General features: G+C 46.7%; 1 protein-coding gene across 1 annotated transcript in view; it reads left to right on the top strand.

Annotated features, from left to right (window-relative positions):
- The window catches only part of CEP170B (centrosomal protein 170B), an 80,082-nt gene that overhangs the window by 22,843 nt on the left and 33,649 nt on the right, over positions 1 to 23,590 (top strand). The window contains 4 exon segments of the mRNA XM_033138610.1: positions 5,434 to 5,454; positions 5,457 to 5,491; positions 7,986 to 8,045; positions 8,047 to 8,125. Of these exon segments, the coding sequence (XP_032994501.1) occupies positions 5,434 to 5,454; positions 5,457 to 5,491; positions 7,986 to 8,045; positions 8,047 to 8,125 (195 nt within the window).

Consider the following 23,590-nt stretch of genomic DNA (forward strand, 5'->3'; position numbering starts at 1 on the left):
ATGTTAAACTTTGCTTATCCTGCGATATGTACGATGGTTGTAAGCCAAAAATGGCTTATCTTCTGAGTTATGGCAATAGGAGCTAGGAGTCCATTATTGTTCATTGCAAAGCAGTAGGTTACAGTTGAATCTTTTCGCAAAACTGCAAATTTGCACCATGTATCAACTTATGTTCTAGCTTATGAGCTGAATCTTTGGGATCGACGTATTAGCTGTCCAAATCATCAGTTTCTTAAAGCAACAGGTTACCATTAACTTCTCTATTAGAAGCATATTCAAGGATTTATAGGGGTTCACATTATCACATTCATTATAGCCCTTTGGGCCACTGTCCACGATGAACGGTGGTGTCGGAGAACAGCTCTCTGGTGTGACACACACCACACACAAACACAACACACGTGCTCCAGCCTATTCCCACCCACCCCTAATTTATATCGACCTCCTTTCATTAAACAGCCTTGATGCTAAAATCAGGTCAGTGGGGGGGGGGAATTCCTGATTAGCAAGGCATTGATTTTTAAGCAGGTTCCTGAATTATCCCAAGATCCATACCCACCTCTGGCTTTTTAATTTTTTCTTAAATTTGTCTACATTTCAACACTGTGTTTTCTGTCGAGTGCAAAAACAGGCATATTCCACTTTAACATGCTTTGTGGACAAGCAAGGTTCTCTCTCCAAATAGGGTGTGCGGGGTTGGCATTTCAGTGCATCTTGGCAGCAGACAGGTCTCTCTGCAGCCTTGCGGTTGTTTAGATCCTTGTGGTGTGATTGTGTCATAAGGAGAGAGACAGAAAAAGGACAGGGGTAGTTGCAGGGTAGGCAGAACCTTTTGCTGAAATTGAATCTTTTGCAGATGAAATTGCATGCCTAATTCCGGCAACCTGGTGCAATTTACTCTGTCCCCTCCCTACCATCTGACTGGCATTTTCCAAAAAGCATTCTGCCTGTCCCCTTCTCATTCAGCTCTTTATAGCTCGTACCATCTTTGCATTGCCTGAGTCAGCAGTGTTCTCATGCTGAAGGGGACGCATCTGCCGGCCACGACAAAAACTGGCCGGTTTCCCCAACTGTGCCCTTGTCCTTGGTCTGTTCCCCTCTCTCTAAAAGCAACATGCACAAGCCTTTCTTGCGTTTCGAACGTTTCCAAATAATCCCCACCCTCCTCTGTTGGTGAAGTGCAAGCCAGCTATTCTGTGCAGCTGTAATGTGAGCTGTGTAAACGTTGCCCGTTTAAAACGGTTCATTGTGCTTTTGACGGGGCAATCTTTTGTGTTGCGTCTATACTTATTGCTCCTGAGGCCGAGCCTGATGGCTGGGTATGGCAGACACATTTCTGCACAATGCTGCTTTATTTGTGTGCCTGCTTTGGCTTCCCATTTCTCTCCAAACCAGGTGTCCCACTGTCTGCCTGCACACAAAGCTCCCAGAGCCAGTATGATGTAGTGGTTAAGAGTGGTAGACTCGTAATCTGGGGAACCAGGTTCGCTTCCGCTCCTCCACATGCAGCTGGGTGACCTTGGGCTAGTCACACTTCTCTGAAGTCTCTCAGCCCCACTCACCTCACAGAGTGTTTGTTGTGGGGGAGGAAGGGAAAGGAGAATGTGAGCCGCTTTGAGACTCCTTGGGTAGTGAAAAGCGGGATATCAAATCCAAACTCTTCTTCTTCTTCCCAGGATACAGTCCTATGTTCCATTTTAAGCTGGAGCCTCTCTGGGCAACGGGCATCAAATTCATGTTGGAGCTCTGAACTTTCATTTTCTTTTTGGTCTGCTCTGATTGTGATAAACAGGGAAGCCTTTCCTTTCTTCCTTAAAAATAAATAAATACAGATTTTCTTGAGGACGAAAGTGCTTACAGCATCTCTGCTTTCAGTTCATAGAGCCCTTTCTACAGTTCAGTTACATTCAGTGGTACCTCAGTTCTCAAATGCCTTGGTTCTCAAATGCCAAAAACCCAGAAGTAAGTGTTCCGGTTTCCAAACATTTTCCGGAAGCCGAACGTCCGATGCTGCTGTCTGCTATTGTTTCTGGGGCGCCTGCACCAATCAGAAGCTGTGCCTTGGTTTTTTGAACATTTCGGAAGTCAAACAGACTTCCGGAACGGATTAAGTTTGGTGCTTTTGTGTTTTCGCTATTTATTTTGCGTTTTTGTTGTTTGAGGCTTTTGGTTAATTTGTTTTTGTGACTGTGTGGAACCAAGTTCAGCTACTGATGATTGATTGTGTGACTGCGGAAATGGATAAAAGCCCCCCATCCAAACAATGACTATCATCAGTCCAGGTAAGAATTTTTTTAAATTTTTATCATCTACAATACTGTCTTATTTATTTTATAGTACAGTACATTGATTATTGCTTTCATTTTATGGATCAATGGTTTCGTTAGATAGTAAAATTCATGTTAAATTGCTGTTTTAAGGGCTGTTTATAAAATTTTGGAGTGGATTAATCGTTTTGCATTACTTTCTATGAGAAGATGTGCCTTGGTTTTGGAACGCTTTGGTTTTGGAACGGACTTCCGGAACAGATTAAGTTTGAGAACTGAGAAACCGCTGTAATGTTACAGACAGTATGAGGCTGGAGGAGGAGGAGGAGAGAAACGGGGCAGATAGCAAACTTTGGTATTTTTACATGGTGTGTGTGCGAGGTTTGGTGTCAGCGTCACATGGGTAGGTTCTATATCTATTACTTTATTAGTTTTTCTTGGCGATGAGAGAGATTGAGGGGCCCAGGACATGGCTGGAAAGCCTTTTTGTCACCTGAGTAAACCTGGACCACCGCAGCTGGGTTTCTTAAACATCCCCTCTCCCCTCTTTGCTCTTAAGGGTGCCACCTTTCACCTGCACGGGACACGGGTGGCGCTGTGGTCTAAACCACAGAGCCTAGGGCTTGCCGATCAGAAGGTCGGCGGTTCGAATCCCTGTGACGGGGTGAGCTCCCGTTGCTCGGTCCCAGTTCCTGCCCACCTAGCAGTTGAAGGCACGTCAAAGTGCAAGTAGAAATAGGGACCGCCGGCGGGAAGGTAAACGGCGTTACCGTGCGCTGCTCTGGTTCGCCAGAAGCGGCTTAGTCATGCTGGCCACATGACCCGAAAGCTGTCTGTGGACAAACGCCGGCTCACTCGGCCTATAGAGCGAGATGAGCGCGCAACTCCAGATTCGTCTGCGACTGGACCTGACAGTCAGGGGTACCTTTACATCTTTTCACCTGCATGGAGTGGAACAGGCTTAGCCAAGGATTCCTCTGGCAGTGAATCTGCCCTACCCATGTGATTCTGGAAGCTGGACAGCTCAGTGCCCATGTGCCACAGTGTCTGGCAACATGGTGGTCAAGGGGGCGGGAGGGGATGTGCATTTTCTAGCTGCCTCTGCTGAGCAGTGGCCAAGCAGGGATGTATGGCCTGTGCAGCAGCGTTAGAAACTCGCATTGTTCTAGGCCAGACACCCCCAAACTTGGCCCTCCAGCTGTTTTGGGACTACAACTCTCATCAGCCCTAGCTAACAGGACCAGTGGTCAGGGGTGATGGGAATTGTAGTCCCAAAACATTGGAGGGCTGAGTGTGGGGATGCCTGTTCTAGGCACAATTTTGCGACAGGGAGTTTCATTAGCGCACAAGCATTTTCTGAGCTCTGGGCGCAATACTGCGCCTAAGATTTCAAGATGAAAATTGCAGAGGACCTTTTTCTGCCTCCCCACTTCCAGCTACTCTCCAAAGACTGGAGAAGAGACCCTCTTAAAAATATTACGGGGTGGGCGGGGGAAGGACTAGACCATGTGAAAAATGAACGTAATATTTTAGCTGCAGTTCATTCCATTTTCAGCTTTGTATTCTTGTTGTTTAAAAGGCACGCCTAGGCATTCCGTTGTTACACCCATAACCTGGGTTTAAGGTGCCATTTACTCCTAGCTTTCATATCTCGGTTTCTAACACTGCTGTGCAGGGATGGCCACATTTATGTCTGTGAAGAGGCCTGCACGACTGCGTTGGTTTTTCGAACTGTGTGCAGTAGTGATGACCATTGACTTGGATGGCCTTACATTGTGAGAACTGAATGCTGGACTAGGTGCGCCTTTGGTCTGATCCAGCAGGGCTTTTCCTAGGTTCTTCTTCTTCTTTCTTCTTCTTCTTCTTCTCTTCTTCTTCTTCTTCTTCTTTCTCCTCTTTTTAAAAATCCTTTATTGTGAGCAACCTCCATAGGAGAACTCATTTGAAATGAATGGAATGCACTCTGTTTGCCAGGGCATGCCCTGGATTGGCGCAGCCATTCAGGGACTCTCAAGTGTCCTTCTTGCCAATTGAAGTATAGCTTAATCTAATTCCAGCTGGATGGATAGGTGTAAGAGGACTTGGCAGTAACGGTGGGTGGGGAGAGGCAGGCAGGGAGAAAGGAATGATGTCATCGCATAAACTTCTCTCCTTTGATTCTGAATCACCTGTTTTTCCTCTCTTGACCACCTGAGGTTTTTTTGTTTGTTTACTTCCTTGTAGAAATGATGTAAGTTTTGGCTGCGAGGTGATCCTAGCTGGTGTGCTGTGTATTTTTCTTTTGAAGATACAGTGACTTCCTTTTCTTCATTGATTTATAGAATTTAATACTGTTCCTCTCCCCACCCCTCGCAAATCACGATCGGCAGATATAGTGGGGGGGGGAATCTATATCCGTTCATGTACATATACAATAATAACAAATGACACTTCCTAAAAACTAAGCAGAAACAGAATAAAACTGTATTATAAGTAAAATTGGGCAGTGTACGATTCAAAGTTGGGAATTGGAGACCTTGAAATATTGCGTAAACTTTGAAGAGGCATCTAAAGCTGTCGTCTGTCTCTGCCTCTCAAACACCAGGGGGACAGTATTCTAAGATGGTGCTACCACCCAGAAGTCCTGCTTCCTCATCAATAAGTGATAATCTGCTGGCCATGGGATGACTAACAGGATCTCCTTGGATGATCTGAAAGCTCTGTTGGGCTTGTGCTGAGACGGCCAGGGATCTGCTGGATCCCAAGCTATTGCATCACTGCATTGGGCCTGATCTGGGGCTGATCATCATGCTCTGGAACTTCCTCCCCAGCTGTCATGAACAGCAGGCCTGCAGATGTTTTGATAGCTCCCCACTGGCGGGAGTGGGAAAACTTGAATTGCACCTCAGTTATAACATCAATGTTCAGCTTTAACATATGCACCGCATCGCAAACCAGTCTTGTCACAGATGGTGAATCTGCATCCCCTTACACACTTTCCCTTTCCAGCCACTGTATGATGAATGTTTATTTATGGCTCCTTTGAAATCATCTGACATGACATGACGTGTTGGGAGAGGAGTTGCCGTTGGCTTCTAATAATGTTACAGTTGGCTTCTAATAATGTTACAGTAGATGAGTCCTGCAAAAAAAAACCTTCTGCCTCTTTCCTTAACGTGTTCTCTACATGCCAACATGTATGTGCTTGACACATCCAGCACAAGGTCCCAGAAGAAGCACTAAAGGTGAGCATTTGCATTCCTTTTTGTGTTTGTTTGTTTGTGGGGGCGGGATGAGAATAAGGGGGCTATTTATGACACGCTTCTTGTGCTAGTGAGCTATACTTACAGCTCAGGGAGATCCCACGAGTGGCTCGACACCATTTTCTTTCCGCTGCTTAGCTTGTAAAATCCCCCAAAACGGGTGTCGGGGAAATGGGATTTCCCAGATTCATAGGAGGCATGGGATCTGATGCCTCTGATAGCTCTCCTAGCAGTAGAAATGGAGGCTGCGTGGCTCAGTGGTAGGATGCATGCTCTGCATGTTTCCATGGATAACGAGATCAGCTGATATTGGGAAGGTCATTTCTATGCTTGTAGAGAGCGTCAGAGAATTCTATTCATATTGATCCAGAGCAGATTCCAATGTACAGTTAGCATGTTGCAGGATTCCCAAAAAATAGACCAGAGGCAATTGTATTTCATCCAGCAGAGCTTTACTGCTACTGAAGGCAAATGAGCATAATGGTCACAAATCCAATACACAGGATTGGCACTGTCCATAAGAAATCCAGTTGCAGCAGACTTAACTTAAACTCACAATAACTTATAATAAGACTAAACCTTAACACTAAGCATGCTGTGTACAGAACACCACACCAGAAGAAGAGAGACAGAAAGAGAAAGTGAAGCCCAGGCTTCTTCTGGCCTTACTTTTATAGTCAGCATGACCTTGACTGAAAGAGATAGCAGAACCAGTTTAAACCAGCTGCACTCAGCTTCTCTGAAGGAATAACCCGAACACCACGAACCTTCTGCTTGTTTCTTTCGCACAGAGAGGCTTCCAGAACCCTCTTGAATCAATTAGAATAGGAAAGATCTCTACACGTCAGATCATACTTTCTGCACTAAGAAATGCAAACTGACATCCCCCCCCCAAATCGGGTAGTTAGTATTGGCTTAGCTTAGGTGTGGGGAACATTTGGATCTCCAGATGTTCATAGAATCGTGCAATGCAGGATCTCAGCTTGATCATACAGGACTGATGTCATCTAACCTCTGCTTAGAAACCCCCCAATGGAGAAAAGTGTGTGGTGTGCACAATCATTCAGAGCTTCTCATTCAGGCATGAGCCTTGTTGATGAGAACAGGTGTTGTGCAAAAAGCACAGATGCAGCTTTTCACCACCACTCCCATTTATTTCAGATCTTTCCCATGAGAAAACACCCAGTGCATTATGCTGAAACAATCTTAGATCAGAGCTAATCCCCACCTGGCAGATCTGTGTCCGCTTATTATTATATATCTCCGCCTGTTCCATAGGATAGGCTGCCTTCACCTTTTCAAGGTTTTGGCCCATAGTCATGAGGCTCTAGCAATTTCACTTACTTTTTTTCTTTTCAAAGCCAGCCAGTGATGAGGTTCTTGTGAAAGTCCACGGCTCAGGCAAAGTTGCCGGGCAGGATTTGGGCCATGTTTCGGCTGCCTGAGCCTGAGAAATAAGACGCACATCGTAAGGAAGAACACACAGCAGTGCAGATTGGAGATCTTGTGTGAATTCCGTGGCAGGGCAAAAGAGCTTCCACAAAAGATTTGGGGGGGGGGGTGTTATTTGGAAACAGTGGCTTGTTATAGCAACGGGTTATAAGAAATGTCTCCAGCCTTCTTAGGCCTTGGGACACACCCAGAAATCCAGGAAGCTGCCATGGACCCACACAAAAAAGCCCATTTCACAGAAAGAAAAACTAGTGATGGCCGCCCTATCCCAACAACAACAGGCGAAACAACTACAACCCCCACAAAAATAACACACACACACACACACACACACACACACAAGTAGGCAGACTCCCCAAGCAGGCAGACCACCTCAAAAGTCCAACCCCTGTCAGTTTTTTAAAAATATTAAAAATAAGGGGTCTGAGGGTGCCATGATGTCTATATATGCCCTGCCCAGGACTGCAAAGAAGACCCTTTTCTCCTCTCCTCAAGCTTCTTACCTTTGTGCACACCCCCCCACAAAATATTACCAAAATGTTTTGCATTTCCCCATTCCTGTTTAATCCTCACACTGTAACAATGACAAACTATTAATTCAATTACAAGGTTCCTGCATTGCAGGGGGTTGGACTAGATGACCCTGATGATCTCCCCCCCCCCAAAAAAACACCAAATACAGCAACAGTGTTTTGTGTTGTGTAGGCTCCTATGATGTAAGTAATGGGCCCCGCCTGCTAGCCTGCTCCCTAAAATATCACATATAAAGGGCCCCATTACCCTAAATCCGGCCCTGTCCTTGAACTCCGACAACACTTATTGCTTGCCTGGATAGTGGCTAAGAGAGTGTATGAACAAGCTTGCCTGTGAATAAACTTAACGCTTATTTTGCTCTACCCAAAAATTGCCTCGCGGCCCCCAAAGGCCTGCTCAGAAAGGGAGTGTTGCCCTTGGGCTGGAAAACAGTTTTCCCCCACCCCACCTTGTGCTATAGACGTTTGTGTGTCTCTCTTTTGCCCTTCAGCATGAGAAATACACCAGCCAGCTTCAGATGAGCTTCAAAAGCGCAGTCATGAAAAGGGTTAGAGCAGCCCTTGGAGCACGGCGGAGATACCGAGTCGCCCCAAGCGAAGCTGGAGAAAGGCGAGAAGAAAGCAATTACAGGTACCTGTATGGGAAAACCCGTTGGCCGGGGAACGAAACGAGCCACCCCCCCCCCCGGTCTCTCTCTGTTGCAAGTCTTGATTTTGCTGGTGATTAGGAGTTAGCCGTTCGGCAGGAGTTGCCGTCGTGGATCTGGCGCAATGCAACCTTGCCTCTCCTTACCCATGCCAAGATGAGATCTACGTGAGATTTGAACTCGCTCCCACAGGAGGCAGCGATGGGCTTGGGTGGGGTTCAAAGGGAACTGGGCAGATTCTCGGAGGAAAAAGTTATGTGTGGCTACCAGCCAGGATGGCTTTGCTCTGCCTCCATGGACGGAGGTAGCAAAACTTAAACTGGGGGCTTTTAAAAATTGTTTTCGTTCATTATTATGGTATGCATTTTTGCATTTTTATATTGTAAACCGCCCTGTGATCGGTGGATGAAGGGCAGTATATTATTATTATTATTATTATTATATTATTTATTATTATTATTATTAATGCTGCTAGTGAATAGTAGTTCCTGGAAGCCGGAGAGGTGATTGGTCTTGTGATAAAATCCTGCGTGCAGCTTTCCCACAGACACCCCGATCGGCCACTGTGAGAACAGGATGCTGGACTAGATGGGCTATTGGCCTGATCCAGCAGCCCTTTCTCTTCATGTTACTATTCTTAAGAGCGTCTTCTTTGATTTCTTTTTATCTGGATATACAGGCATGATTTTTAAGGCAGCTTTTTAGCTGTTCTGCGTTGTCTCGCCATTTTGCTTCTTACGTCGACGCTTTTATCAAACCACCTTTATAGGGACCACTCTTAAAAGGTGCAGTATAAAGAAATGATAAAATGAATAAATAATTAAAAGTTGCATTCGGTGCTGGTCATACTGAGTCGACCCATTAATGGACTTAGGTTTAGTCCAGGCACCCCCCAAACTCGGCACTTCAGATGTTTGGGACTGCAGTTCCCATCATCCCTCACCACTGGTCCTGTTAGCTAGGGATGATGGGAGTTGTAGTCCCAAAACACCTGGAGGGCCGAGTTTGGGGACGCCTGAGTTAGTCGTATCTGTTCCTTTTCAGTGTGACTAGCACTGCCTACAACCCTAAATCTGCGATTAATGGGGACAACCAGAACTGTTTTCCTCATGTTTCTGTATTTCAGGGTTAAGCAAAACCTTACTTTCAAATAAATGCGGGTGCTCTTGATTCCAGGTGTTTCGTCCTTTGGGGATTAGCCCATAAGCCAAATATTTCACCCAGTTTCATCATGCGCTGAGATGGGAAGAAAGGCTTCTCTCTGGCATCACTCGAGAGGCCGCCATCTGAGCGGTTGTTGCTGGACTCCAGCTCCTATTAGTCCTGCTCAGTATGGCCAATGGGAAGGGATGATGGGAGTTGCAGTCTAGCACCATGTTTCCTGGCCGTTCTGCCCGGCCTTAGGCCTGATCCAGCAGCCAGACCCTTCTCACGTTCTTATGGGAGGGCCGCAGTTTGGGCGAGGCTGGTGTGGAGAACAGAATAAATAAAATAAATGCCTGAAAGGGGTCTGAGGAGAACTAGGCCGAGGCGTATAGCTCAGCGTAGTTGCTCTTTAATTGAATGAATTATATTTTAAGAATGTGCACCACCTCAGTAAAGCTTAGTGGTGAAAGCTGAGGAGACTGACCAACCCCTTCCTCTCCCCTCAACCACGTATATTAGCGTTGTCTTGAAGGCCAGTTGTTGCCCTGGCGACCCCTGTGCGTTAGAAGGAAGAAAGGCAGCCTTGCAAAGGGAAGTTTTGATGCTTTATATTTGTTGGAAGCTGCCCCAGAGTGGTTGGGGCAACCCAGTCAGATGGGCGGGGTGGCAAATAATGCAATTATTGTTCTGATCAAGACTGACAGGAGTCTCCTTTCAGTTTGCCCCTTAAAGCCCATCTCAGTTGCAAAGGGAAGGGAAAGGGATCCTTTGCTGGACTTATGGAGGCTGGTCTTAGTGACGGCAGTTTCTCGTGACCTTAATCTTCTGTGCGGCCGTATTTGTCCTTGCAAAAATCCCCTCTAAGCTGGGATCAGGTATTAGAGCCATCCTTTCCCTGTTGGTTCTTTATTTGAGCTGAGAGAGAGAGAGAGAGAGTTCGCAGGCATGCATCTACCTCTTTTCATTCATGTGTTGCACACCTCCTCCCTTTTGGGGCTTACCTCCATTTACCTCTCCTCCGTTCTTCCAGGCACCGTCTGTGATTTGAAGCTCCGTGTCCAAGAGCCCTTTTTTGCCCCGAGCTTCCTCTGCCAGCAAACCCCCAGCTCTTTTTAAAGCTCGATCGGAGCAAACCGTCAGTCCGAGGAAAACCCGATTTGATGTTTGCTCGGATTCAGCTTAAAAGAGCTGGTTTCTGTGGAGAAAATTCGGGGCAAATAAAACATAAATAAAATGCTTGGACATTAAATCGTGGAAGAGGGGGGCAAAATAAGGGTGAGTAAGACCTGTGTGGCTGGTGGCTGTCAGTTTTACCTGTGACGTCTCCAGCAGGCATGACAAGCTCCGTTTTGCTTTGCTCAGAGCGAGCCAGGAGTTCGCATTCGACAAGAGCCGCTTCCTGTGATGAGCTGCGACAGCAGACAAGGGTGAAAGCCTCGAAGGAAACTTCCCAGTGGCAACAGCTGTAATGTGAGCCAGATCCTTGCCGTGCCATTGTAAAGCCCGTGTCAATCCCCAGAGTAATTAATTCGCATCCCTTGCCCGTCTTATCTTGTCAGCTGCTGGAGATTACGCAAGTTCCCCTACATCTGGGGCAGTCTGTGTGCCATCATCTAGATTCTGTACTGCAGCTGCCGTCATCCCAGACCATTGGCCATGCTAGCTGGGGCTGACGGGAGTTTCAGCCCAGTACCATCTGGAAGGCTGCACCTTATGGACCAGCTCCTTGCAAACTAACATTTGCAGTATTTATGCTGAAAATTGATGGAAAGTTTAGGCATGCTCAGAGTTCTGTTAGAACCCAACTTTACAGGTCTGCAGGCCATCCTGCTGCTTTTGAGCCTGTTGCCCGTGCCCGTCCATTGCCTGCACATTTGCAAAGCTAAACAGGGTCTGGTATGGTTCCAGGTTGGATGGGGGGCTGCGTGTTGAGATTCCTCCATTGCAGGGGGTTGGATGAGATGACCCTGTGGGTCCCTTCCAGCTGTACAGTTCTATGGTTCTATGTACAGCATTACTAAGAAGAGGATCTGAGTGTGTACAGTTGCATTGATGCGGCACTTTTGGGTGCCTGGGGGTGTGGCCAGTTGGGTGCTAGGTGTTTGGAGCCATGACCAACAGATGTGGTCTTGCCTTCCCTGCCATGCATTTGGTGTATGGGCAGATGTCATTCCATACCACCTGTCTGGGCAAGTGGGTAGCTGTATCAAAATCCAGATCTGGATGTGTGTGTTCTAAAAGTCATACTAGGGCATGACTTGCACCTTTACCACTTTGAACAGTCACGGCTCCTCCCCAAAGTACCTTGGGGAACGGCAGTTTGTTAAGGGTGTAACCAACATGGGGCTTCCAGATGTTGTTAGACTACAACTCCCATCACCCACTGCTGGGTGGGGCTGATGGGAGTTGTAGTCCAACCATACCTGGTGCTGATTGCCCCTGCTGCAGAGCACAGTTGCACCAATTTAACACTCATGGCTTCCCCCAAAGCGTCACTGGAGCTCTGCAAAGAGTGCGGAGAGTTGTCGGGAGACGCCTGTTCGCTTCACAGAGCTACAATTCCCAGAGTTTCTTGATTGTTAAACCACTCTGGGAATTGTAGCTCTGTGTGGGGAATAGCGGTTGCCTGTCAACTCTCAACAACCTCAGATATGCTGATGATACTACCTTGATGGCAGAAAGTGAGGAGGAATTAAGAACCTTTTAATGAGGGTGAAAGAGGAGAGCGCAAAATATGGTCTGAAGCTCAACATAAAAAAACTAAGGTCATGGCCACTGGTCCCATCACCTCCTGGCAAATAGAAGGGGAAGAAATGGAGGCAGTGAGAGATTTCACTTTCTTGGGTTCCATGATCACTGCAGATGGTGACAGCAGTCACGAAATTAGAAGACGCCTGCTTCTTGGGAGGAAAAGCAATGACAAACCTAGACAGCAGCTTAAAAAGCAAAGACATCACCTTGCCGACAAAGGTCCGTATAGTTAAAGCTATGGTTTTCCCAGTAGTAATGTACGGAAGTGAGAGCTGGACCATCAAGAAGGCTGATCGCCGAAGAATTGATGCTTTTGAATTATGGTGCTGGAGGAGACTCTTGAGAGTCCCATGGACTGGAAGAAGATCAAACCTATCCATTCTTAAAGAAATCAGCCCTGAGTGCTCACTGGAAGGGCAGATCCTGAAGTTGAGGCTCCAGTACTTTGGCCACCTCATGAGAAGAGAAGACTCCCTAGAAAGACCCTGATGTTGGGAAAGATGGAGGGCACAAGGAGAAGGGGGCGACAGAGGACGAGATGGTTGGACAGTGTTCTCGAAGCTACCAACATGAGTTTGGCCAAAGTACGAGAGGCAGTGAAGGATAGGCGTGCTTGGCGTGCTCTGGTCCATGGGGTCACGAAGAGTCGGACACGACTGAACAACTGAACAACAACAAGTCAACTTTCAGCGCCTTTAACAAACTGCAGTTCCCTGGATTCTTAAGGGGAAGCCATGGCTGTTTAAGTGGTCTAATGCTGCTTTTAAGTGTATTGTGCGGATGTCGTCCCACCAGAGTAAGGACTTCAGTGGGAGCCCTGCAGTGCAGGAGGAACATGGTACACTGACCAGGGAAAGGGAAAAGGTGAGGCCCCTGTTATTTCTGCCATGCTTCTCCAATGCAGAGGCTTTATAATATCTGCCATTTACAACACCTGATGTTGCACACGCCCATTCACTTCTGAGGCGGAACAGGTCTAGCAGGGCTTGAGCACTCGCTTGTCCCAGGTCACTGACAAATTTAGGTACCAGGCTCAGGCACAGTCTATGTTCTGGAATCCTTTGGTCTAAAATTGCTTGCTTTCCACAGGCAGGGAATGTCTTTTTGAGGAAAGGCGAGAGGAAGGAAGCAAGCAAGGAAGGAAGGAAGGAAGGAGGAATAATAATCATTTACAGTTTAGTAGTCTGGGAAAATACGAAAAAGGTCTTCAGTGCCGGAAAAGCTAGCAGAGTAGTCCCAAGGTGAGCCTCCCCTAGAGAGAGCATTCCATAATTGTGGGGCCACCACTGAGAAGGCACCTGCCTCATTTCTGATGCTCACCTGGAGAAAGTCCTCCTGCAAAGGGGGGTTTCTTCAGATGCCATGGTCCTGAGATGTACAGGGCTTTATGTGGGGGATGCATTTGATCATGTTCAGGGCTGTGAATCACCCTAAGGTATTTGGATGAAGGGTGGCCTACAAATTTAAACAATAAATAGTTCGTCAGTTTTGTTGGGTTGATCATTAAACCGATTAGTTTTTGAATAAATGTTCAGTTCATTGCCACTGTTATGAATTCCGTTGTGTTATTGCGAGACTCTTAATCTCTGGGTTGTGGATTCAAGTCACATATTGAGCAAAAGATTCCTGCATTGCAGGGGGGTTGGACTAAATGATCCTCGTGGTCCCTTCCAACTCTTGATTCTATGCTTCCATGTAATCCCTTCTCCATTATTCTGAAGGAGTACAACGATCCCACGAGGGCTGTATTGCACTCTTCTCAACGCATTGATCCGTTAATGAATGTCTTGTGCGACAGGTGTATGGTTTTGCGTTACACCACCAATCCGGCTCTTGTAGACCCTTTTAGTCGCCCCCCCTCCCTAACTTTGAGGATTGGAAGTGGGTTTAAATCATTAATGGAATAAAGAACATAATACCTTTAGTAGAAAAGTGGGCTACTCAGTCGTGGTGGAAAAGAAGCTTTGGAAGGAAAACTGCTGGGTTAAGCCTGTAGGTATTTAGTAATTTGCTTCTAGTAAATTGAAGCAAGCTCTGAGGTGAGCAAATTTCATTTGTTTGTTTTCCTTCTGTTGGAAGTTGAGAGCCCAGGAGAACCGAGCTAGGAATCCAAACAAGTAAAGCCTCTTTCATTCCCCCTCATTGCCTGCAATATGTTTTTGTAAAATGTTGAAAAAGCAATAAAGTGAAAATTTGTATGAGATTATTACTATTTTGCTATCTTTTCTCAATACATCGCAGAAGCCAGCTTCAGCAAGCGTCATTCCGCGGTCCTGAGAACTTTTATTGAGACCCAAGTCTGTTTCAATTGCCGGTCGTCAGTTGCCTGTGCTTTGCAATATTTTGTTTTCATTTCATAAAACAGATTGGAAAAGAGAGCTCTGTCCTCTTGCGATTTAGGAATTAGCTGATCCCCCTGATTAGATTAGGAAGGAGTATATGATTTGCCCCTAGGCTCATCCCGCAGTTCCGAAGTCGTTTTCCTTCTCTCCTGAGCCCCAGGTAGGTTTTACCATTTGTTTTCCTTTGTGCATGGAAGGTGGCTGCAAATTTGCGTCTTTTGGAAGTGATTTGTGGAGTAGCACAGGACTTTGACAGTCGGTGTTGTGGATACTTTGCAGGTATAAAGTGATTTAGTTCTTTTGGTCAGCTCTGAAATACTGTTTTAAAGCGTGGTGAGGCCGTAGTATATCTACTGCGAAATAGCCTCACTCTGTTCTATGGGGCTCACTCACTAGGTGCTAAATTTGCTTAGCATTAACAATGATCTCTCCCCCCTCTTTTTTGAGAAATAAATGTGGTTTTCAAAGAGATGTGCTCTTATTGTGTTATATCTTTCTTCTTTCTTTCTTTTCTTCTATCTCCTGTTCTTCCTTCTGCTAAGAAGGTATTGTTTAAAAAACCCTTCAAAACCTGTTTTGCTTGGACGCAAAGGATTGTGTGGTTGGTACATTGTCGCTGGTAGGAGAGATCTCTGATTTAATCCCTGAAGTTCAAGATGCAGTTCCTCTCCTACCAGCGAGAGTGATGTGTGTCTGAAAATATGTGAATGAGCATATCTCTGTGTGTGACTGGGCTTTTGGAGGGGGTGACGGGACGCCCCCTGAGCTGTAAAAGATGAACTGCCCCTCTAATTCTTGAGGGACAGGTGGGGTGGGGGAAGGCTTGAGCACCTCCTTTCCCCCCTCATCATGTTCTGAACCCCCAGCAGCTGCCATGATGGAAACTGCCAGGCAACTGGGCTTCCCCACCACAGCTTCTGCTCACTCCTGGAGAAGTCTAGAAAGTCATAGAAATAGGCCAGAAAGTGATCCCTTCTCCATGCAGAGCTTCCTCATTCTAGGCATAGCAGTAGGAAAATGGGGACAGTGGTTGGCCAGAAATACATACCCTGCTCTTTAAGCTGGATAGCTCAGTTGGTTAGAGCGTGGTGCTGGTCATGCTAAGGTTGCAGGTTTGATCCCCGTAAGGGATAGCTGGATACTCCTGCATTGCAAGGGGGTTGGATTAGATCAGGCATAGGCAAACCTGGCCCTCCAGATGTTTGGGATGACAACTCCCATCATCCCTAGCTAACAGGACCAGCGGTGAGGGATGATGGGAGTTGTAGTCCCAAATCATCTGGAGGGCCGAGTTTGCCTGTGTCTGGACTAGATGAACACAAGGGCCTCTTCCAACTATGATTCTTTGATACTTCTTCTTTGTTGATCACTTGTAGCCGAATAAGATTGTCTTCCATGAACATGGTTTCCACAGTAAGTCCGTAAGTGACTGTGGAGGCCAATTCTGAATCCACGCGTCCTTCCATAGTGGGGACATAGGTTTCCGGGTGGTGTTGATCATGGTGAGGGCTTGCCAAGTGTGCCTTCCTCTTAGTGCATTTCTCCCTTTTGTCCTGAGTTCGAGTGTCCTTGACACCTTTGGTAAAGGCTGTTCTCCAATTGGAGCGCTCACAGGCCAGTGTTTCCTAGTTGTCGGTGTTTATTCTACATTCTTAAAGATTTGCCTTGAGAGAGTCTTTAAACCTCTTTTGTTGACCAGCGGCATCACGCTTTCCATTTTTAAGTTCGGAATAGAGTAGTTGCTTTGGAAGATGATAATCAGGCACCCGAACAATATGACCAGCCCAGTGAAGTTGATGATGAAGAATCATTGCTTTGACACTGGTGATCTTTGCTTTTTCCAGTATACTGACTGTATACTGTATAGTTTGACTGTCTTCCCAAGGGTTGTGCAAATATTTTGGAGACACCGTTGATGAAATCTTTCGAGAAGTTGGAGTTGGCGTTTATAAGTGGTCCATGTCTCACAAGCATTTGCAGCACACATGGAAACTGATTGAATGAGTGTCTCGTAAGAAGAACGTGCGCTGGCCAGGACACCATATATAGTGCTCCTTTGGTCTGGTTGGCCTTCACTGGAGTCCAACATGACGGCAGCCGCTTGGTGTTGTGACCCCCATGACCCACCTGTAGCTCCCGACCCCTTTGTTGACCTGTGATCAAAGATTGAATCAGATTCCCCACCCCTGCTTTTCTGCTAATTTTTCCCTCGCTACCAGTCCATTCGTTATCTGTGTCTGCTGGAGATTGAAGCGATGCTGTTAATAATGAATGGGAAAAAGGCTAGACTGCAGTGGTATAGATTTTCATTTTGAGAGAGATGCCTTTGTTATAAATCTGTGTGTGTGTGTGTGTGTGTGTGTGTGTGTGTGTGTGTAAGGAGAGGGGTCCCTTAAAAACTTACATTGGCAGCCCAGGCACTCGTATGTGTGTGTGTTTGTGTGCTACTTTTGTGAAAAAAACAAAAACAAAACAAAACAATTGCAGAAATATTTTGGTTTCAAAGAAAATAGAGTGAGCCGCTGCCATGATCAAAGCTGCAGGAACCATCAATTAAAAGCCGTCTCTTGGGACAGCTGCCCTTATTTCAATGCCTGGCTCTCCTTCCTCTGATCTGCCCAGACGGTATTTTTAGATCAGCACTTGAGTTCATTGTCTGGAGAGAGCTGGTGCAGTGCCCTCTTTGCAATCGCTCATTTTATTTTTATTGACTTTTTAGTGGGACAGAGAGGGGGTTGGGTGCCGCGCTGCTTCTCCTAACGCGCTGCTGGGTTGATCTAACGTGGCTCCTGGCCTCCCATCCCAGTTATGGCTAATGGCTCCCCCTCCCCACCTTTCTTTTTCTTTGCCGCTTTCTGCCACATCTGGGGAATTCCAAACTCCGCAGAACTTGCGCACCATAGGTGTAAAGCGCATCCAACACATCGTGCCCTTTCAAGTGCACGATGCGCCCTCTGGTTGCTGTCACCCACTCAGGTACCAAAAACTGAAGTTTGCTGCCTTTGTGCATTAACCCTGCTGCTGCTGCTGCTGCTGTTGTTGTTGTTGTTGTCGTTCAGTCGTGTCCGACTCTTCGTGACCCCATGGACCAGAGCACGCCAGGCACGCCTATCCTTCACTGCCTCTCGCAGTTTGGCCAAACTCATGCCAGTCGCTTCGAGAACAGTGTCCAACCATCTCATCCTCTGTCGTCCCCATCTCCTTGTGCCCTCCATCTTTCCCAACATCAGGGTCTTTTCTAGGGAGTCTTCTCTTCTCATGAGGTGGCCAAAGTACTGGAGCCTCAACTTCAGGATCTGTCCTTCTAGTGAGCACTCAGGGCCGATTTCTTTGAGAATGAATAGGTTTGATCTTCTTGCAGTCCATGGGACTCTCAAGAGTCTCCTCCAGCACCATAATTCAAAAGCATCCATTCTTCGGCGATCAGCCTTCTTGATGGTCCAGCTCTCACTTCCATACATTACTACTGGGAAAACCATAGCTTTAACTATACGGACCTTTGTCGGCAAGGTGATGTCTTTGCTTTTGCTTTTTGTCGGCAAGGTGATGTCTTTGCTTGCAATCAGCTCGTACCATGGATTTGTTAGCAACGTTTTCCCCAGTACTCTCATTGGCCCTCAAAGTCCTTCTCCCATGAGCTTGAACAAAAGAGTTCAATCCAAAGAACCGAACGGGTATGTGGCACCCTGTTTGCAGTCCCCGACATCTCCAGTTCAAGGGCTGTCAAGAGTACCAAGACTGGGAAGGTCTCTGCCCCCACCCCCTTGTGACTTGAGGGAGGTGGGTTCAAGACATGCTGCCAGTCAGTGCTGGCGGTGCCAGGAAGAAACTGCCCGTGGCTCAAATGAGGCAGCAGTATTCATTCGTGGGACAAAGCTGCTTTACCTTCAGTGATTATTGTTATTACTTATTAAATGTATACACCGTCCTTCATTTGAAGATCACAGGGTGGTTTACAGAATAAATTTAAAAAGTGAAAACACAGAATGCATATGATAATAAGGTACCCTCCAACATCCAGGTGATCCAAATTGGGGCATTCGGGGTTTTTTTTTTTTTGGTCCCAAGCTCTCACAGGAGCAAGCTGACTTGCGCCATAGCGCTGGACCAAAAAATGGGACATTCTACGATCCACTCAGAAGCCAGGATGGTTTCTGAATTTCCGGGATGCCCTATTTAAATCATCTGGCTAGGTTTTCCCCAGCCACTTGGGGCAGCTTCCAGCACATATAAAAACATAATAAAACATCAAACATTAAAAACTTCCCGATACAATAACTCCCCCCCCCCCCCCATAAAACCTCTTGATCTAATAAGAGCAACAAAACAAAACCAATTGTTGTTTCCTCAGCCAAAGGCCTGGTTATAAAGCAACGTTGTTGCCTGGCTCCTAAAGATAAGTAGTGAAGGTGCCAGGCAAGCCTCCCCGGGGAGAGCTTTCCACAAACAAGGAGCCACCGCAGAAAAGGCCCCTTCTCATATTGCTGCCCTCCAGGCCTCTCGTGGGAGAAACATGCAAAGAAGGGCCACGGAGGAGGACCGCAGGGTCCAGGTTGGTTCTTATGGGGAGAGGAAGTCCTTGAGCAGGCACCCCCAAACTTCGGCCCTCCAGATGTTTTGGACTACATTTTCCATCATCCCTGACCACTGGTCCTGTTAGCAAGGGATCATGGGAGTTGTAGGCCAAAACATCTGGAGGGCCACAGTTTGGGGATGCCTATCCTTGAGGGTCCTGAGCTGTGAGTGTTGGCAAATGGGACCTGCAGACGAATTTTGCAGCATGGAGTGCTCCTATTCAGGGTGTGAGCCAGTCATGCTTACCCCCCCCCCCAGTATATTCCATCTCTCCCTCTGCCACCAGTTTTCCACTGAAAACACACACACAGTCTTGTGGATTCTCCCCTCTCAAGCCTTGATTCTACCACCCAACTTTATTATTATTATTATTATTATTATTATTATTATTACTATTATTATTATTATTTCTGCAAATGTTGAGATTCTCCCCCATCCTCTTGTCCCTTCTTTGCCTACCTAATAATTGGCTCCTGGAGAATTAACTTCGTTATTAGTATATACATGATGGATGACACCTTGTTCTGGAACTCCCATAATGCTTTGCTGGGTTAAATCCAGTCTACTGGAACTCGATAATTTTGATTGGCGGTGCTCTATTGGTCTTTTCTTTTTTCCTTGCCCGTTTTTATCTTGTTAATCCCACTCTCGCTCCCCCCCCCCCACAAATGTCGGTGGTGTTTGTAGTATCGCTGCCGCCACCCAACAGTTCAATATTTATCTAGACTAGTGACCTCGATCCTGTCATTTAAAGGGATGCTGTTCCCCACTTCGCCCTCCCTGGGCTGTCTGGCTGGATTGATGAGCCAAGAAAAGTGCCTGAATGAATTGGAGCCATCTGGACAGGCTGGCATAAAAAGTTCTGGCAGAGGGTTGGGGTGGTGGATGGATGCTTAATGAGCCAGGCTCGGAGACACTGGCTCTAATACAATTAGGACGACAGAGTTGTTTAGTTACTTTTCACTGAAGCTTCAGGCACTGCCGGTTCACTCTTTACATAGGCTTCTTCTGTGCTGTGGGTTAGGGCAGTGGTCCTCAACCCCCGGGCCATGGACCGGTACTGGTCCATGGATCAAATGGTACCGGGCTGCCCAAGGAACATTAAATTATTTCCATTTTATTTACTGTGGTGTATTTCTCCCGGGTTTGTGTGACTTTCCATGGACGAGAGGTAACCGGGAGCTGAGAGACGTCACCTAAAGCCGCACCAATACCGCGCATGCGCAAAATCTTGTGATATCGAGGCGGTTTTAGGTGACGTCTGGAGCTGGGCGGCTGCAGGCGGCAGAGTGGCGTTGTAGCTTTGGTAAAGAGAAGGTGTGTATGGCTCTTCTCTCTGTTCAGCGGTACTTTCTCATGTTTAACAGTGCTTGGTGTATGTGTATATTGTGTTTGCTCAAATTTAACCCACAAATTAGCAAAAATGAGTACGAAACAGATGTCCCCTTTCAGTGGCTTTTTTTCGCCGCTGGCTGGCTTGCGGAGCCGGGGGATGGAGAGGGGCAGGCCAGCGAGGAGGGTGATACCCCCGGTGACACCCCCCCCCTCGCTAGCCCGCCACTCTCCATCCCCAGCTCCGCTCTGGGAGCCCATCGGTGAAAAAAGCCGCTGAAAGGGGAAAGCCCCTTTTCAGTGGCTTTTTTCCGCCGCTGGCTGGAGGCGCTGATCGCAGGGGGCGGGGCCCCGCCCCGAGTGTCACCCCCCAAGGCGCTACCTGGGGAGGACCACCCCGCCCCCTTGCTCCGCCCCTGGCTATTACCCCCAGATGGAACCATCTCGTTGCAAAGAAACAAGCTCAGGTTCTCATTGATTTAGCGTTCTAGTGAGTTAAAATGTTAAATCACTTTATATTCATTTTTTGGTGTAACTGTATTTTATTTTGAAGGCATGTTTAAATACAATTAAATTAAAATTATTAAATCAAAACAATCTAAAATATAAACAATCAAGCCCCCCCCGGCCGCGGCAAAACTATCAAACGTTGACGGTCTGCGGCGATAAAAAGGTTGGGGAGCACTGAGTGAGAGGATTTAGGCTGTAACTTTTGGCCCCAGGACATGGCTGGAAGGCACATGATGCTGCAACCTCAGTGGGTCTAGGTGCAATCAGTGCTTGGGATAGGAAACTTCATGGAAACCTTATTGCAGTGCTGCAATTTGGTGGTTTTAGAATCTGGACTTGATGGTCTTATCACAGCAATGGGGAACCTCTAGCCCATGGGCCCATTCATTCATTCATTTAATTTATACATCACCCTTCATTTGAGGATCACAGGGTGGTTTACAGTATAAAAGCACAAATTGTTGTTGTTGTTAAAATATCTATAACACTATTCACCGAGGATCACAACATAAAAACAGCTCCAGCTAACATGGTCAGTGGTCAGGGATGATGAGATTTGGGAGTCCATGAACATCTGGAGGCACCATATTGCCTGTCCCCAGTGCAGAGTAATTTCTAATTTGACCCCTTTCCCCCTCCTCCGTCTCCATAAGAAGAGCCCTGCTGCATAAAAGATTTATCTAGTCCAGCGTGACGTTCTTATGGTGGCCGACCACCTGCTTCTGGGAAGCCCACCAGCAGAGTATGAGCATAATGGCCCTCTCCCTATCTGTGAAATGGGTATAATGATGACCTACCTCAAAGTGATGGTTTAAGCCTAGGATGGGGAACCCTGGAGTCCTGCAGATGTTGTCGGACTGCAAGTCTCATCATCCTTGATCACATCTGGAGGGCTAGAGCTCCCCCATCCCTGGTTTACGGCAAAACAGTAGAGTACAGCACTCTGCCGTGAGATAAAAGTGCTACAAAAAGCATTGCTTTTATTAATAATGATGGAAGAAGGATGGGCAAGTCAGTACACATCATGGAAAGAGATTTCAGGGGAGGCATCCAGAAAGAGAGCAGTAATTATGTGTTTCAAGTTCTAGCTTGCTTTATCCTTGATTCTCGGGGTGTGAATTATAATTTTAAAAGGGTACATAGCATGTCCAGCGCCGGATTTAGGTTTGATGAGGCCCTAAGCTACTGAAGGTAATGGGGCCCTTTATATGCCCAGCCGTCCTTTGTCAACAACAAATTGTCGCTGTTTTTGTGTGTTGAATATATGCTATATGGTAATTTATGGACCTAATAGGTATCTAAAGCCATTTGTATATAACAAAACATGTATTTTAACAAGTAATTGTTGAACTGAAATACAATTAAGAAGTGGATTAATAGTGAAATACAATTAAGAAGAAGTATATTAATAGTGAAATAATTATCAAGCTCTAACGTAGCCTAGGGCTTGCCGATCAGAAGGTCGGCGGTTCGAATCCCTGTGACGGGGTGAGCTCCCATTGCTCAGTCCCTGCTCCTGCCAACCTAGCAGTTCAAAAGCAGGTCAAAGTGCAAGTAGATAAATAGGTACCGCTCCGGTGGGAAGGCAAACGGCATTTCCGTGTGCTGCTCTGGTTCGCCAGAAAGCGGCTTTGTCATGCTGGTCACATGACCCAGAAGCTGTACGTCCGCGATGGACCTAATGGTCAGGGGTCCCTTTACCTTTTTAACTCTATGTAGGTTTATTTTATTTGTTTTTTATCTTATATTTTGGAAATGTACATCCAGTTTTTTCCCCCTTTAAATTTTTTTGGGCCCCCAAGAGAGTGGGGCCCTAAGCTATAGCTTGTTTAGCTTATACGTAAATCCGGCACTGAGCATGTCAGGCTGAAGCAGAACCCCTGTGCTGAAGATTTCAGCTCCCTTTTAAAGCACTTATTCCGGTCCCCACAAGCCAACCTCGGTCTTCTGAAGATAAAGTTCAGGGATTGGTGGGTTACTAGGGAGGGCAGTCACCCAGAGCGAATGTCTTTGTGTCGACTGAATTTGCTACACAAAGGAAGCAGTTGCAAGGGTACCTTTTTTGATTCTGCACGGCTCTCCTGATATGACAATAAGTGCTTGTGTGCATTTTTTGTGGGGTGTGTTATGATGACTGGAAGCCCAAGGAACCTGTATTTCCTGTTCCCCTTGCTTATTTCTGCATGGGAAATGGCTCTCAGGTAGGTGAAGCTGTTTATATATGTGCACATGAGCCCATTTGCATGCGTGGTGCTGAGTTTAAGCCACCGTCTCCCTGGCTGGTGTGAACTGGCAGGGTTTTGGGTGTGATGCTAGATCTACCACGCCACTCCTCTCCTGACCCCACTTGGGACTGCTCTGTCTGTGCCGTAAGAAGTCTGTGGATGGGTAAAAGAATACTTGTAAGCCTTCTGCGGGTTTAAAGTTATTTATCTGTCTCGTTTAAATCTCTTATTGGTAATACATTGTTAGCATCAGGACTTGTCAACAGCCCAGTTTTGGAAAGATTCGGAAGGGGCGTCCTTGGAGAGCCAGTGTGGTGTAGTGGTTAAGAGCGGTAGACTCGTAATCTGGGGAACCGGGTTCGTGTCTCTGCTCCTCCACATGCAGCTGCTGGGTGACCTTGGACTAAACACACTTCTCTGAAATCTCTCAGCCCCACTCACCTCACATAGTGTTTGTTGTGGGGGGGGGGAGGAAGGGAAAGGAGAATGTTAGCCGCTTTGAGACTCCGTCGGGTAGTGATAAAGCAGGATATCAAATCCAAACTCTTCTTCCTTATTGAACTGGCTT

This window comes from Lacerta agilis, chromosome 1 (assembly GCF_009819535.1).
Source record: "Lacerta agilis isolate rLacAgi1 chromosome 1, rLacAgi1.pri, whole genome shotgun sequence".
Classification (NCBI taxonomy): Eukaryota; Metazoa; Chordata; class Lepidosauria; order Squamata; family Lacertidae; genus Lacerta; species Lacerta agilis.